At 53.2% G+C, this 16,749-nt stretch overlaps 6 protein-coding genes across 6 annotated transcripts; 5 read left to right on the top strand and 1 right to left on the bottom strand.

The window, feature by feature from the left end:
• Positions 1 to 594: 594 nt before the first annotated feature.
• Positions 595 to 1,920, top strand: N7459_000720 (serum paraoxonase/arylesterase family protein; the record flags this gene model as incomplete). Its single annotated transcript, XM_056939905.1, has 2 exons — positions 595 to 906; positions 946 to 1,920. 2 exons carry the CDS (start codon positions 595 to 597, stop codon positions 1,918 to 1,920), a joined length of 1,287 nt encoding a protein of 428 aa, XP_056804185.1.
• A 192-nt stretch (positions 1,921 to 2,112) lies between these two features.
• N7459_000721 (uncharacterized protein) lies at positions 2,113 to 3,255 on the top strand (the record flags this gene model as incomplete). Its single annotated transcript, XM_056939906.1, has 1 exon — positions 2,113 to 3,255. One exon carries the CDS (start codon positions 2,113 to 2,115, stop codon positions 3,253 to 3,255), a length of 1,143 nt encoding a protein of 380 aa, XP_056804186.1.
• A 638-nt stretch (positions 3,256 to 3,893) lies between these two features.
• lreA (uncharacterized protein) lies at positions 3,894 to 6,760 on the bottom strand (the record flags this gene model as incomplete). The annotated part of the gene is made up of 4 exons (XM_056939907.1): positions 3,894 to 5,350; positions 5,404 to 5,842; positions 5,902 to 5,999; positions 6,067 to 6,760. The coding sequence occupies 4 exons, from the start codon at positions 6,758 to 6,760 to the stop codon at positions 3,894 to 3,896; spliced, it is 2,688 nt and encodes an 895-aa protein (XP_056804187.1).
• A 958-nt stretch (positions 6,761 to 7,718) lies between these two features.
• N7459_000723 (putative RAS small monomeric GTPase) lies at positions 7,719 to 8,880 on the top strand (the record flags this gene model as incomplete). The annotated part of the gene is made up of 2 exons (XM_056939908.1): positions 7,719 to 7,764; positions 7,985 to 8,880. The coding sequence occupies 2 exons, from the start codon at positions 7,719 to 7,721 to the stop codon at positions 8,878 to 8,880; spliced, it is 942 nt and encodes a 313-aa protein (XP_056804188.1).
• Positions 8,881 to 11,078: 2,198 nt separating this feature from the next.
• Positions 11,079 to 12,069, top strand: N7459_000724 (Zn(II)2Cys6 transcription factor domain-containing protein; the record flags this gene model as incomplete). The annotated part of the gene is made up of 3 exons (XM_056939909.1): positions 11,079 to 11,183; positions 11,237 to 11,334; positions 11,400 to 12,069. The coding sequence occupies 3 exons, from the start codon at positions 11,079 to 11,081 to the stop codon at positions 12,067 to 12,069; spliced, it is 873 nt and encodes a 290-aa protein (XP_056804189.1).
• A 1,784-nt stretch (positions 12,070 to 13,853) lies between these two features.
• N7459_000725 (uncharacterized protein) lies at positions 13,854 to 14,926 on the top strand (the record flags this gene model as incomplete). The annotated part of the gene is made up of 2 exons (XM_056939910.1): positions 13,854 to 14,359; positions 14,428 to 14,926. The coding sequence occupies 2 exons, from the start codon at positions 13,854 to 13,856 to the stop codon at positions 14,924 to 14,926; spliced, it is 1,005 nt and encodes a 334-aa protein (XP_056804190.1).
• Positions 14,927 to 16,749: the final 1,823 nt, after the last annotated feature.

The following is a 16,749-nucleotide window of genomic DNA, read 5'->3' on the forward strand; positions in this document are numbered from 1 at the left end:
TTCGGGACAGGTTGCACTTTTCTTAACTCACATGAAATGGCCACTTCCGCCATGGCCAGCTTCGATAATGACTCTATTTTGACCCTTGAATTTGACGTCTGCTGTATTCTTTTTTTTATCTATCTTTTCCCTGTTTCTTTCTCCTCTCTCCTGGCACTCGTCTTCCTGCAAAATGACTCCACCAAACAGACGTGCCTCCAAATGCTAAAAAAAAAAAAAAAAGAAATAACACTACCATATCACATTTGCTTTTCAATGCATTCTGACTACCTCTCCCTACGTCACCTAAGCATCCTTAGCCGCACTCAATAGTTGTATTCGTTCGTAGAGTTTGCGTTGTCTCGTCTATTCGTTATCTCCGTGCGTTGGGTCTCCTGCTCTTCTCGGTTGCACGCCGACTCCACCTCCCCCCGCATGGCTCGGACACGACGATCTTCACCCCCCACTTACCAGACCGCGGCATTCGATCCAGTTCAATTTCTTCTCGGCGATGAAGACTGAGAACAAGGCCTCCTCTCAATACTTTATCCTTTCGTCTTTCTCCTGCTTTCCCTCATCCTAACTGACACGCTGCCGTAGCTCCCACTTGACGCCATGGGGCTATTTCGTTCAGCGTTCGGCATCTCACTTGTGGCTTTAGCGGCAATTCTGGCTCCCGTTGGGATTCATTTTGTGAAGCCCCTGGGTATTTTCTATACCCCCAAACCCACGGTTCTAGGCGATGGGGAAGGTCCCATTCGGATTGAGGACACACTTTACTGCGAGGATGTGCATCACTACCGCCCCGCAAATCTACTGTTTACCGCGTGCGAGGACTCCAAGGTTACCCGGTTCGAGTGGTTTCCAGGGCTGGGGCATCTGAATCCGCAGTCATCGCGTGGTTCTATTCATGTGGTGGATCCGAAGGTGATTTTTTGGTTGCTATGATGCCCTACGGGATTTCAGAAACTAACAAAAGGTGTTCTCTGTCTGCAGACCATGAAGTCGACCAGGTTGAATTTTCAGAATTTCGAGGGTTCTTTTGTGACGCATGGTATCGATGTCATTGGGGATCCTGCGCAGGGCGATGCTGTCTACATTTTTGCTGTCAACCACCTGCCCAACCCAGAATACTTCGAGGCCAGCGGTGCTGCCGAGAACATTCCCAAGGCGCGGTCGCAAATTGAGCTCTTCCGTCACGTCTTGCAATCGGACAGTGTGCAGCATGTCCGCTCAATTCGACACCCCCTGGTCTACACACCGAACGACATCTACGCCGTCAGCCCGCACTCGTTTTACGTGACTAATGACCACTTCTACCGAGACGGCACTCGCCGCCTTATTGAAGATGCCTGGCCTTCCGCCAAGTGGTCCAATGTCATCCATGTGCAGCTCACCGACCTGAACTCTGTCGACGCTACGGCCGGCCTTGACGCCTCAATCGCACTGACTGGGTTGTGGAATAACAATGGTTTGGGTCACGGACGTACCGACCAGGAACTGGTCATTTCCAGTGCTATGGGTGGCGAGCTTTACGTTTCCGACTGGCACGCGGCCAACAACACAATTTCTGTCAAGACTTCCATTCCCTTTGACTGTATCACCGACAATCCAAGCTACTATGCGGACCCCTACCGCACTCACTCGGACGATGCAAGCGGCATTGTCATTGCCGGTGTTACGCGAGGCTTCTACCTTGCCCAGACCGGAAAGGACCCTAATGCTTTGGACCCGATGCAGGTCTGGATCGCTCAGCCAAAGGTGGGTACTGATAAGTGGGAGAAGAAGCTGTTATTTGAGGACGATGGATCTCGTATTCGCACTGCCAGTGCAGCGGTCCTTGTGCCCATTGAGCCGAAGGCTGATGGCACAAAGCGAGCTTGGTTATTTGTGACAGGGTTTCTGTCGGAGAGTATGGTGGCCGTGCAAGTGGAGTTGTAGATTCAAAGGAGGCTCTTGTTCAAGTCCATATTCTTCATAATAGTGCACGACCCTAATAGAATTAGAAAACTCTTTAGAGTGATGAGCGTTCTTGTTGTCGTGTGTGGCCTGAGGTGTCAAGATCTAAACTCCGAGGCATCGTCAGACACTCCGTCGGCTTCATGATTCCACTTCCTTAACCTTCGTCTGGCGATGTCGTCTTTTGCTCGGGGCCAACGGACCCTCCAGTCCTCGGCTCGAGGGTATATTCTCCCTCCTGTACCATTGCATTCTTTCATCCAGCCCTTCTCGACCTCGCCAACACAAACCGGCCCATCCTCGCAATCACCACCCGAGCAACACTCCAAGTCCTCGACCACACCACCAGAAACCGTCACAGTCCCATCTGCGCAGGATATCAACGCCCCGGTCAGCACATTCCCCGCCGATCTCAATCTACCACCCTCCATCTCAGCCTCCGCCACCACGCCGGACAAACTACAACGCTACATTGCCCTCGGCCGTGCATACCTTACCTTCTACAAAACCGGTCTTAAAAACGTCTTCCGAAACTATCGCGCCTCCCTCCCTCTTCGCGCGAGACTCGGTCTACCAGCCTACCTCCCCATCTCGCCGCCACGCAAAATCTCCGCACCCGAAACCAATGTCGCGAACGCCTTCAGAGACCAAAGCCACCACCTGGGCCGAGGCCAATTCCAGCTCGTCCGCCGCTCAGCCCGTGATGTGCGCCGCATGATCCCTTTTACTCTGATCCTCATCGTCTGCGGCGAGTTTACACCTCTGATCGTCCCCATCGTCGGCTCGGCCATCACCCCCGCGACATGTCGCGTGCCCGGACAGATTGACAAGGAGCGCGGTGCAGCCTCGAAGCGGAAATACTCGGCTCTTCGGGCGCACGCTCTTGCGGCTTCCGGTGCATCTGCAAGCGCTGGACCAGTGCAAGCAGGGAGTAATGAGGAATTGGCGCTCTTGGTGGAATTCGCACAGCCTCTCTGGGCAGTCCGCGCCGATGCCGGTGCTGTCCTCCGCGCGTCTGCGGTCTTCGGGCTCGTGAAGCGCCATGATCGGTTTGCCGGTGCTGCCCTTGCGGGCCTCGTTTATCGACCTCGCTTGCGCCGGTACCTGGAGTACCTCGCTATCGATGATGGGATGATTCGTTCTGGAGGCGGCGTTGATGCAATGAGTGCGGCTGAGGTGCGCGTTGCGTGTGATGAACGTGGGGCTGGCGATTTTGTGTCGATGGCCGGCCATGAAAAGGCTGAGTCACTTGAGCGGCAGTGGTTGAAGAAGTGGTTAGTAGTTCGGGGAGGGAAGAAGATTGCTGGTCAGGTATGATGGAACGAAGGGTATGTCTTGCGGACTCTGTCCCGAGAGTTTCGAGGGCACTCACTCTTCATGTATAGTAGACTTCACGGCGATGGCCCTATATGTAATATATGAGAGCAGATCATTTACTCTTTCTATTTCATGAACCGGTCCAAGTAGAGCTGTACATCTAGCGCAATGCAATTGGTAGATTCTGGCTGTCTTGCTCAATAAAGATCTTCAAATCAAGACTAATTAGATGACCGGATTGTTGCCGCATGTGGCACCAGTCCCATGTACTTCTCATGCACTTTCCATCGACTCGAGGCTGGGGGGTATTGATTGGCATTGTTGTGGATATGGTACATTGCTATATTGCTAGGCCTTGAGTGTGGAAGATAGACCAAGGCAATGCATTGTGGAAGATTTCAAATATGCTATGTGCAGGAAGAAAGACAAAGCATGACAACGCGCTCGAAACCATTATTTGGTGCGCCGTCTTGAAACGAGGGTATCACCCAAGATATCACGCTCAGAACTCCAAAAATCCCATCCCCGGTGCTAGTGACCGTGCTCGCCCCAGCCAACTGACAGGGCACGCTTGAGCATTGTACTCATTGTGCCCCGGTCGAACCAATTGTTAACGCCCACATCTATCTCCACGGCGCCTAAGCTGCTCCCGCTGTAGTCGTCGGCACAGCTGCTGGGGCTGGTGCCGATGCAGCCTGAAATTGACTGCGTACCTGCTTTGCCCATCGGAGACCGCAACTGTTGCACAGGTCCCGATTGCCGCTCGGACCGCGCCGCCATTCGGGCGTGTTCTTCGTACTACACATAGCACAAGACTTCTCTACCGCGATAGCACTCGGCTTGCGCTTGCGCTTCTTACGTCGACTGCGCAACCTCTGTAGCTCGTCGGCTAGCGTGCGGTTCTGTTTCTCCAATTCGCGCAGCTCAATCTGCCAGCTGGAACCCCGGGTCGGGTTGAGCTCGGTGAAGAAAGTTGCCGGTATGTCAGAAGATGAGATACTGCGGTTCCCGGGTGGTAGTCCGTTCAGCTTAATGACAGCTGACAAATCGGGCATGCGTTGTCCCAGGGCACCGAATTGACGAGGTGGACGAGAGTCCTCGGTGGTGAGAGTGATCTTTTTCGATGTGCCCGGAATGGTGGCACTGTTTTCGTCTTCAGCAGCAGCCATGGCAGTGGAGGACGGCGGGAATGATCGCGCAAATCTGATCTGGGCCACAAGGAACGAAGGCCGTGTCCCAGGTGTTTTATCACCAGCGTATAAGGTAGTATGCGCAGAAAGGGAGTGGCCTTTTTTGTGACGCATCTGGTGTATAAATGAAGGCGGCTCGGAGTTGGTGGTATCGTCACTTGCGTTACCTTGCCCGAGGGCGGCTGCCTCCAAAGCGTCCGAGATGGCATTGGGGTTTGATTCAGGTTCCATAAGCTCATGAAGACCCTTGCCAATTAGATCGTCGGGTGAACGCCCTAACACGGGTTTTACCTTGGACGTGACGAATAAGACAACGCCAGATAAGGAAATCTTGGCCCAGACATCATTCTCAGCCAGCGCGGCAGAGGCCCCCAGACGAGGAATTTGATCAAGGGAATACACGGGCCGCGGGCGGCCAGTCATGACGAGATATTTCCGGCCTTGGTTTGGGTCGATATGCCAGGCACCGTGACTCTCGAACCAAATGTATCCTTGGTACTTCTGACGAATGCGATATACGACACTCAGTGGAGCAGGGGTTGTGCTGGCCCGTAAGTCCCGAATTACGGGTCCAATATCACTAGGATGGCAGATCGTTGACAGTGTCTTTCCCACTAGCTCAGCCGGGTCATATTCTAATATCCTTTGGCACGACGGTGAGAGATACAGGAATTCTCCGTTCAAGGAGAGTACGTGGATCACATCGTCGGTAGTCTCCACCAGAATGCGATCCAGGTAGTGCGGCGAAATTCCGGATCCCGGAACACCTACAGCATTGAGAATGGCAGTCACTTCGTCGTGCCCAAATTGAGTAGCAAGGTCAGGCCGTAACCTGTAAATTTCCGGCGTCGGAACCACATATTGCGATAATTGATCACGTTGATAGTTGATGCTGTAGGAGCCATCTATTGACCAGAAAGTCAGCGATGACCGCTATTGGAACAATTGGTCGACATACCAGGATTTCTCCTTGTGATTGCATCGGGCTTCTCGACTAGATCGACCTGGAATCCAACGTAATATCGGTAGTCTTCTGAGTCCCACTGGATGGGAATCATTGTGATGAGATTCATAAATGGCTGTCCACCTTTCCGGTAATTAATTAAACTAGCCTGAATCTCGCTGCGATCATGGATGGTTGAGCGCAAGCGATATACTGTCTGCGCGTCGACAAAAGAGCGCTCGGCACCCGCCGCAATCTGACCATCCGGACCCTGGAGGAATCGGCAGTTACGGCCAACGATTTCTTTCTTGGTATAGCCTGTCAGACGCTCAAAGGCTTCCGAGACGTACACGATGGGATGATCTTCCATCAGGACATCACAGAGTACGAAGGCGCAGGACAGGTCCACTGCGCCGATGTTGATTTTGGGATTGGGCCGCACAGCAACTCGACTCTATTGGCCATGTTCAGAGCTTGACCCCGATCACACTGGCATCAACGATGCGGACTTACCAGAACGCCCAAAACATCGATGCCACTCCTAGAATAGATGCCCGTGTGCTCTGACTCGCCAGCGCCAGGCGTGGACAGTCCTGGCGAATGATGATCTTCTGAGAGAAGTAGGATTCACATTAGCCCGGCAAGAACCAGCGGGCCGGTACCAGGCATGTAGCTCACCTTTGACGACGACAACAGGCTTCTTGGGCTGGATGGCCACAGGCTGCTGGGGACGACGCGCAGTTGACGGGCCGTAAGGCGGGGGCCGTTGGCGCTCCTGGGTCGGCCACTGCTTTGCGCGTAGTTGGGACTGTTCGCTGGGCCGGGAGAACTCAGAGTCCTCGAAGCTGCCGGTGGAATTGGTGTTGGTGTTGTAGAGTTCCTTGTGGGGTAGTGGTGCACTTGGTGGTTGCTGGAGGTAGTGGCCGGCCGGTAGGAAGGACTGCGGGAAGGGGGGAAAGGCCGGATGGATTTGATTCTGGCTCATCGATGGTACAAGTCCCATTGACGTTGTGGGATAGGTGGTGGGCACGTCGTAGGCGAAAGCGTTTCCTGTATCGAGGTTCATGGGCATCGTCACCCCTGGATTGGGGCCCGATTCGTAAGCCAACATCACATTAGAGAGACGCCCTTCCAAATCTCCCTGAGGCCTGGAAGGTCGGTCAAAGGCCTGCAATGACAAATCCCCCTCCGGGGGCACCATGGCGCTGAAAGCATAATTGCCCACCTGGCTGTTGGGAAATCCCATCAACGAGGCGTCATGCGAAGAAAGGGAGGGTGGCAGGTGTGGTCGGATACGATCATTGGGGTCTTGGGAATCATCATGGCCAGCAGAGTAGTCAAGAGTGAAGCTATTCATCAGGTTGTTGGCCATATCCAGAAGCAAAACAGGCCTCGACCTGCGTGGGGTCCAGAATGCAAAGCCCGGACGAGTTCCAGAGCGCCGGGAAAGAGGGACCAGCGGGATGGAATCCAGTAATGTTGGGTGATGGGGACTCCACTCCGTCAAGAACTGAGGAAGCTGGAGTCTCAAGGTGCAACCGTTCGAGACAATGTTGATTCTGGTTCTGATGCCCGGTCGAGCCCGCGTTAGAAGAAGGGAGAAAGGCCTCAACCCCGTTCCCTCTCCTCTTCAAAAGTACACACATCCGATGTCATTGTGGACCCGCCGGCTCGCGCCTTGGGGCCAATGAGCGTCGAATGGAGAGGCCGTTGACCAGCGCTGGGTGTGAGTTTCTGTGGAATTCTGGTCCAGGGAAGCTGCCAGTGATGTCAGCCCGCTGTAGATAAGACAGATTGAACTCGATTGCATCTCTTTGCAATTGTCCTCCTTGTTTAGCGGTTGTTTTCTCTCTCTCTTCATGAAGCCGTGGGGAGAGGCAAGTGGATACGAGCGATTGGAGAATCGATCCATCACAAATGGCCAGGGGACCTGTTGGCGCATGAACACCTCACACCCTCCGAGTATACAGATGTCACTGTACATACTTTGCAGACTAGGAACAATGGAAGGCAATCAGGATCTCGTGGCGTCGAGTAAGGGGTTCATGGGGAGATCGAGTAGAAGGAGAGAAAGACAATGCCGCAACGCAAAGATGGAGTTGTTATTTGTTTCTTATCACGCCGACGTGGAGCTTGTCTCTTCCTCGGTCGTCTTCTTTCTCCTCCCCTAAACTTCTGCTTCCCCCTCCCCCTTTCTTTTGTAATTTACAATTTTCTTTTTTTCTTTTCCGTCCACCCCGAGTCTCCTTTCTCCCCTGAGTGACCAGACCTGTGCGTTTCTCCCCTCGCCGACCCCGAGGTGCCGCGCATCGATCGTGGTCGGCCACGCCATGGCGGATAAGATCTCAATCACCATCTGCGGCGACGGCGGATGTGGTACGTTACTGCAACCTTTTTTTCTTTTGCCGGAATCTGGCGAGGACATGATTCGGTGCCAGTATTCTGGGACTTTCTCGCGATCGAGATCTGATCGGATCGGGGAATAGGCAAATCATCCATCACCTTGCGGCTGGTCCGTAGTCAATGGATTCACGAGTATCGCACCTCCACCACCCATTGGCCTATGTGGTCGCTAACACTCCGTTCGTGTCCCTAGATATGATCCCACAATTGGTATCCTTCCCTTTCTCGTATGAGTGTCACGACCAGGCTTCTAATGCTCCATTCCCAGAGGACTCGTATTCGGTCACTCGCACGGTCGATGGGCTCCCTTACTTTCTTTCAATCACCGATACGGCGGGTCAGGAGGAGTACCGCGGACTATGGACGGCTTCCACGTTGAAATCTGACGCGTTTCTGCTGGTCTACGACATCACAAACCCGTCGAGCCTGGAGACCCTGGACGACTTCACGGACATGATCAACATGGAAGCAGAGCAGCGCCTGGAGGACAATGAATGTCTGCGCAAGGAACTGGGCCCCAAGGCAACTGCAGCTGCTGTCGGTCTGCCACCGCCAGTTAAAATCGTCGCGGGCAACAAGTGTGACCTCAAAGATGGACGCGCCGTCTCATCGCGTGAGGGATTGGAATATGCGCGTAAACACGGCTGCGGGTTCATGGAGACAAGTGCACGCGAGATGGTCAATATCGAAGAGACATTTGCCTGTAGGTCCAACCCTCCGGTGAACAGAATGAGGAAGGGACACAAAGCGAGAGAAAGACTCAATGCTAATGACCATCACCTAGTGCTGGTCCGTCGCGTTGTCGAAGCTCGCCGCATGCATAATCAACCAGGCGCTGCGCCAACTGGGCCACCGCCCTCGCGGGCTGGGCAATCGGTTCATACCACAGCGCTACCACAGACCACCACCGATGCTAGTAATGGGGGTGCGTATATGGGACGGCCCCGGCGAAGTCAATTTCTGGGAATCGGCAAAGGTCGCAAGATGGCCAAGCCCGATGTGACGGAGCTCAAGGAGGAGGAGGAGGTCGAGCCCCGGGGATGCTTGTTCCAGCGGTTGTGCTGCTACTGCTGCTGCTGCTGCTGTTGACTATGGAGGGAGTGGAGAGAGTGGAGGGAGTGGGAGGTTGTAAATACATTTTGTGGCATTTTGCTCGTATAATAATATCTATATACCCCCTGTATACAATGCTTTCACGCGTGGAGTACATCTCGAGTAGTAAGGCTGTGCACATCTTTGATTTGGGCTAGGAAAGTGGTAAAGTGGCTGCCTACTCGTTATCAACCGTGTACATTAGGATGTCCACTTCAGCGTGGCCCCGCGGAGCCTCCGCGGAGGATCCTTCTAAGGATTGCGCGTACAAACGTGGTTTTAGCGACGGGCGCGCACCGTTGATCATGATTGATCCGGAATGACATTCCGTGCGATCGCGACAGCCAGAGACACCAGGTATTGATTCCCACGGTTGACAAGTTGTGAACAGGTGCCATGTCCAGGTACTGCAGCAAAGCGGGATGCAGCGAATGGTCTGGATCACGGTGAAGTGATCTTCTCGTGGGAACGACAGTGCCCCTCTTCCACCCTCCAGGTGCGCTAAGGAGGACTTGCATCCCTAAGCACAGCAAGGAACATGAGTAACATGGCAACATGGCCCAAGCCGGAATCTGCATCCATGCTAAGCTCAGTACCTTGGCTGCGATGAGGTCATGGGCGGACTTGGGTTGGAGAGCTAAATTAACTGCATAGATTAGGACAGGATATGTGCCTGAGACCCGATACGAACTTAGGAGACATCGGAGCGAATCTCGAAAAATCAAGTCAGGACCCGGGGTATACAAAGGACGAGAGAGCGACGAGGGAAGCCCTAATCAATAATCATGTACTTCTCGATCTGCACGTAAGGGTGATCACCGCTTCACGAAATGTCTTTCTCCCCTCCGCAACTCCCGCACTCCCGCAATTCCCACTCGTTGCATCTTGCCGTATGGAGCCATGGCGCTCCCATCATCTTCGTATCGCGCTTATTGTGAAAAGTCTGTTGTCACCTCCATATCAGGTCCTAGCGGTTGAGAACCGGGGGGAGAGGCGGGATGATACGTCATGGACTGTTTGCGGCGCGGGTCCATTACTCGATCACCTCACACGCCGCACCGCCATTGGACTTACGGAGGCGGTGATGATTCACGAGTCTGGAGCGTGTCGATTCTCGAAAATTATCCTGGGGTGCGTACGCAGTCAACCGTAACGATCGCAGGAATTCCGCGCACCCTGGGGGACGATAAAAATACAATGCGAAAACTCGCATCGTATGCCCAAGTCGGCATAGAGTTGCCGAGCAGCGCACACGGGGGCCGTTGACAGTTATACGCATTAATCAGTCTTCATGAATCACGCTCGTATGAACAGGTTCCGCCGCGCCTGGCGTCCTGATGATTATGGTGAGGACCTGGAATGAGTCTCTCAGCCAGTTCTCCTCATTGTTTCTGTCCTTTTCCATCGACGTGGATATACATTAACTACGGATTTCAAAGCAAGCCAGGAGAGGAAATTCCAGGGGAAACCAAACATAACGTCCTCTCCGAGTATAGTCTAGTACAATGTGCTGGATTTCTGTGGGCCGGAAGAAGCGCCGGATATACGTCAGGGCCGTTCGAATGTCTCCGAGGACCGAGTGCATAGCTCCGTTCTCCGCTAGCGAACTCTCGTGCCGACTCTTCCATGCTCCACCGAGCAGTCATCGGTAATTTATTCTCGGTAAGCAGGATACAATAAAAGAGAAGAGGAAAAAGAAAAAAAGAGAAGAAAAAAAACCGGCCCTGTGATCATCAGTGGAGCTCGCATATGATTCGATCCCGATCGTTATGTATGTTGGCCGGAGTAGAGTGAACTGCTATGGCGATTATGCCTTAAAAATCCCTCGATCCCTACAAGTAAAAAAAAAAAAAATACTCAAAAAGGGCCCTGTTCCCCCCCCCTCCTTCCCATCTGGCTTGTTCTCCATTCTCGAATGACTGGTATATGACACTCTCGATCGATTTCCTTGGGATCGGACCCTCTTACTCCTCTCTGTCAAAAAGTCAATCCTCCCTTCTGGGTGCCTTCGACATCGTCATTAGATCATTGACTGGTTGACGTCGATCACCCCGATCCGGATCAGGAAGTATAGCTCGGACAAGAAAGAAGAAAAGCTGGGGTTGCAACGACATCTCCTTTAATTTCCGGACATCGCTCTTAGAGAGGCATCCTCTCTATTCTCGAGATATACCGCATCAATACACACACACATCATGGCCGCACGACAATCAACACCAACGTCCGACCACTCACACGCCGACAATATGCGCAAGCGAGTCTGCAAGGCCTGCGACCGGTGTCGCTTGAAGAAATCCAAGGTATGTTGACACGACAGGCGGGCGCTGCCATTGTCCATGCACTGACCGAACAGTGTGACGGAGCCAACCCATGTTCGCGCTGTCGAGCAGATAATGCCATCTGCGTCTTTGGGGAAAGGAAGAAGGCCCATGATAAAGTGTACCCTAAGGGGTGAGCTGGCACAAAACATTGACATGCCCCCAGAACCGCGGACTGACGATTGTGATGCTCTCCAGTTATGTCGAGATGCTTGAACAGCAACAGGCCTGGCTGGTCAACGGCCTCCAGGAACTCTACCGTCGAACCACCGAGGGCGAAGGCTGGCCCGGCGACCTCTTGAAACCCGAGCCCAACGGCCACCCACTGACCCACGACTTGCTCACTCGTCTCGGCGCCCTCGACCATCGCAAGGGGGAACGTTTTGAGGAGAACCCCGAGGCCATGCAGCAGGACCTGTGGCGCCACGGCATGCAGCGTCAGGAATCCTCCGACGGAAGCTCCGAGAGTGCCCAGTCCCCCGTCGCTCGCTCGCGCTTCTCCTCCGATGCCTTTTCACAGTCCCAGCAGACCCTGCCGCCCACGCCTCCCACATACAGTCCCTCGGCGCGAGCGCCGATCAAGAGCGAGCCTATGCCCCCCAACCCGCAGTATGCGTTGTCGATGCAGGGCGTCGTCAATCCGTTGGCACTACAGGGGGGTCCTCAGCAGTGGCCCAACAATGGATTCAACCCTTTCGACGAGATGGACATGATGACGACCACCGACTATTCAAATTTGTCCTTTGACGAGCCGATCCCGTCCCCCATGTTCAATCGCCAGATGTCGATGAACTGTGTCTCGTCCACTGATTACGAGGAATTCAATCAGTTCCTCAACCCGAATCCAACCGAGATCACTTCGATCTAGGGTTCTCCTCTCGTTTGACTTCTTTGATTCTTGTTCTCTTCTTCTCTTATGCTCATGTTTGGGAAATCCCTTAACGCTATATGACGTGATGCATGTATACTAACCATAGTTACATGTTTTCTCCCTCTCTCTCTTTTGTCATCTTTTTTATTTCTTCTGGGGCTGGGGCTATTTTCCCCCACTTCGTTTTTTTTTTCCCCTTGGATTCATGAGCAATTGGGGTCCTAATCATCCTGTACAGTGTTGGGTTTCGGCGGTTTTCTGGAGTTGGGGTCAAAACGGTGGTTGCGGCGTTTGATTTCTAAGCCACAATCCAACTTGGTTTCTTTTCTTCCTTGAGATCTGTCGTCAACATGTGAATGGCGAAAGATCTCTTTTTTTCTCTCCAATTTCTCTCGGTAGAATACCTCGAGATACGGAGTACAGCTGCAAGGCCGGAGCAACGTGCCGACTTGATCGAGACTCCACCTTGACTAATGCGGCTTCCAGAATGCCTGCTTAGGTACTGCGACTACTGTAGGAAATGATTCAGCGTCAGCTCAGCGCGGAGTTACCCCCTGGCGTAGCCCCTTATCTCCATTTCCCAGCCCATACACGAGCATGCTGCGCCATTTAGACTTTGCCTTTGGGCTAGAACGATAAGAAGGTCTTGCTGATCAAGAACCGTCGACCACGACGCCCGCTTGAGTCAGCGGAATTGAAATTCCCAGAAGTGGGCCGGTTGATTCTCCACTCTCGCGTTTTTCGCTTCCACTCCGTATAGGGCGCATAAGTATCTCCAGCGGTAAGCACGTCCGGGGAGCATCTCCCCTGTTTTCCTCTTACGTGAGACACTCGACTGTCCGAAATCCCGACTTGCCGAACTGAGAAGATCCGAGGAAGGACGGATAGTTACTCCGGGCTCCGTGTAAGAGGGCGAAGCGAGTGTGAAACCGGGATTTAAGATTCCGATCCTGAATAATAATGAACTCCAAACGTGTCCGCGACCACTCCCATCGATAGTGATGATTCTATCAGGGGGGGCTACTTGAATGCACATGGACCCCGGTCCCTCGGTGCCGCCTTCCTGTACCGGACCTCCCGTCACAAATCAAGAATCATGAATTCATGATTCATCCAAGAAAATACCACAAAGCGAAAAATAGCGCGTTCAGGGGGCGCCCCCTCCGCGCCTCGGCGAACGGAAGCAGTGATGAGCCAAGTCCGGGGTAAAATGACAATCCTTCGGCGCCCGGAACCCCGTATTGCCCGAGACGGATGTTGGTGTTGTTCTAAACCCCGACAGGAAGAAATGACAAGTCTGAGTTGTCCCTCTCCCATTCATCCCAATAGTGTCTCTGTCTATACTCAAAGGAGCGCAGGATCTCCGGCCTTGCATGCACTCGTCCCGACCATGTGTGCCTGGTAATAAATGATTCCTAATCATAATGCTAGGTCCACGACCCGACCTAGGTAATTATGCTTACTGAATAAATACTGTGGACTCCGAATTCCCCAGTCACGGGGAGATGAAGCCCTAGTGAGATCGAGATGTCTCGAGATGTGAAGTCTTGCTCCATTCTACCCGCTGGTCGATTTCTTCCGGCAGCTTCACAACGAGGAATCACAGTTTAGCCTAATCGGCCTGATCGATGTAACAGGGTACCGCCTCCTTCGCCGGCGCCATTATTTACCCCCCCCCCCCGGTAGAAGATTCCGTCTCATTGCGGGGTTTCAACGTCATGGCAGACCCTTAACTCCCCCCATCCCACCTCACCACCACGACCACGCCGACTGCAGTCACCATGTCCGCTCCTGAACAGGCCGAGTTCACCTTCCTGCCCCTTGGCGCCATCATTCAAGAGTTCCGCGTCGGCGGCAAAAACATCGTCCTGGGCTTCCCCACGCAGGACCACTACGTCAAGTACAACACCCCGCACTATGGCGCCACCATCGGTCGCGTCGCCAACCGGATCAAGGACGGGCTCATCGACAACTTGAATGGTCGTCAGTACCAGCTGGTCCAGAACAACGGGCCCAATGCCCTCCACGGCGGCGAGAAGGGCTGGGCCAAGCGCATCTTCGAAGGTCCGCACACCGTCCAACGCCATGGTCGCGATACCCTGTTCTTCAAGTATCGCTCCCAAGATGCAGAAGAGGGATACCCTGGCACCGTCGAAGTGCGCGTCTGGTATACGGCGACCAAGGAGGATAAGGGTGGTGTGGCCAAGACCGTCCTGACTGCTGAGTATGAGGTGGAATTCGTCGGCGACGAATGTGAGGAGACGGTCGTCAACATCACCAACCACAGGTACAGCCACCGTTCCACTAATTGTCTATCGTATAGCGAGAACGTCAAATGCTCATTCGGTGCTATAGTTACTTCAACATCGGCGATGGCCCCACCGTCTCCGGCACAACAGCCCGGCTAAGCACGGCGGACTACCTTCCCCTCGACATAACGGGCATTCCGCAGGGCACCATTGCCACGTTCTCGCGTGATGTCACCAAGCCCTTCGTGCTGAGCGCTACCGAGCCGCACATCGACGATGTCTTCGTCGTGGAGACCGATCCGAGCAAGATCCCCCTCGACACGCGCGGCCTCCCGTTGCGCCAGCTCGCGCAGTTCAGCCATCCTAATACCGGGATTCATCTTGAGGTGCACAGCACAGAGCCCGCCTTCCAGTTCTATACCGGCAAGTACATTGACGTTCCGGAGATCGATGGTGCTCCGCCTCACGTCGAGGGTGCTGGGTTCTGTGTTGAGCCAAGTCGCTATGTCAATGCCATCAATGAGCCTGAGTGGCGGTCCATGGTACTGTTGAAGAAGGGCCAGAAATTCGGATGCAAGAACGTGTACAAGGCCTGGAAGGAGTAAATCCTTTGTAGATCAAGAGCTCTGAGGCTCGGGGGGTCAAATAATTGCCGAGCGTTTGCCGAGTTTGTCCCGTCCCGATCATCGGGATAGAGTTCAATTGACACCTGTATGACCTGTATGTAATCTTGGGTTTTTGATCAGTATTCAATGAGGCCACCCAATCTCAGTGTGGACCCGTGCCTCAATATTTAACTAAGGTACAGCTGAAATGAAATCATTAACCAGCAAGCGGTCAGACGTGCCGGGGGTTCATTCCTACTGGGTTGAGTCCTAGTCGCCACCAGAATACCTGATGACATCCTCGGGTGACCAGACCTCGGCACGCTCCCGCAATGCCGAGCTGACATAGCCTCTTATCTCCGCGACATCAAGCCCGATCCCGAGGAGATATCTCTTTTCGGCAACCCGCCTCGTCTGTGGGATATGCCCACTCGGCGACTGAATAATCGGGCATTACATATTGCCTAAACCTGTTAATGGCGCATTGGTCTCAGATCGTGCCAGACACAGAACGACTCGAGTATTCAAGCACAGTCTGTATTCCATGCTCACACGATCCTCAGCTGCTTCACCGAATATCCTCGGAGCCAATTCTAGTTTCTCACGCCTGAGTTCCGAAATGGCAGCTCTGCGCCAACCCTGAAATGGACACGGGAAGGGACCAGCCCTTCCAGTCTCAATTCCGATCTATTCTCGTGTTCCAAGAAAATGTCGCATAGGTACACGATTGCCTTTTTCGATCTATGTAATTATTGTGTATTTCGTGTGACTTGGGCGTTCTAACCCAGTCCCTGACCCGCCCGGCGGAGCAGCAACCGCGCTTCCAGAAAGAAAGAAAAAAGAAAACGAAAAAAGAAAACCTGCTCAGGTTTCTCAGGCGGTTCGAGACTCGGAAATGCGGATGGTTCCACCACGCCCTGCCTCATGCGGTGGCTGGAGCACTCCCACCCTCGATGGGGAAAGCCGGATTGGTGACATCCACTTCTATAGTATGTACATACGGTGTGGTGTCTGTTCGTGGTGGTGTTTTATGGGTCCGTGCCGTTTTCCGGAGGATAGCTCGGCGCGCTTGTGCCGAGTACGGTGATATATCGCTTGGTGATGGGGTGAAGAGTCTGGTGGCTGGAGATCTTCAGGCGGCGGGACGGTAAGAACGGCAAATGGATGACTTTATGATTACAGCAGAGGCGCTGAGATTGAAACTTTCTTTTTCTTTCATGCTTCCTTTTTCTGCCGTGCTTTGTGATAATACGGGTTCACAAATTATTGTCATCCTATTGCCAATTATTGGTTTGTAGAGGGCGAGACTAGGTAGACTATGTGACATGTATTGCATAATGCCCCAGTCTCCTGGGAAGTATCATTGTAGAGTCCTCAGTTTCAGAGAGCCTTTCGTATCCCCTGATAATTGGTTGGCCTTGGTGATCATTCTTGATTTTCTTTCCAAAGCTACTGTTCCACTGTTAGTATCAGATCGCATCTTTTTAATGGGCATGCTTCGGGTTCGAACTACCTGTAACCAATGTCGATCGCGAAACTTGAGGCTATTTCAGAATACATAATCAGTTGTTGTATAGTTCTCAGGTGCAACATCGCCAATTCGGGTGCGGATGTATATATACATATTATTCGATCGTCATTCGCCGTCTCTCTTCCCCACCAGACACAAGGGCAACTTGCGACTGTGGAGAGCACGTCGCAATCAAGATATACTCGGTCACTCCAAATACCACCAGCCATCCAAACGCATCATTGCTTCAATCGTCCAGCAACGATATCACCACGTGACCCGCCTCCCAATCTCCCCGACCCCACGCGGGGAG

The sequence above is a fragment of the Penicillium hispanicum genome (assembly GCF_028827665.1).
Source record: "Penicillium hispanicum strain IBT 35686 chromosome Unknown utg000001l_segment0_segment0, whole genome shotgun sequence".
Lineage (NCBI taxonomy): Eukaryota > Fungi > Ascomycota > Eurotiomycetes > Eurotiales > Aspergillaceae > Penicillium > Penicillium hispanicum.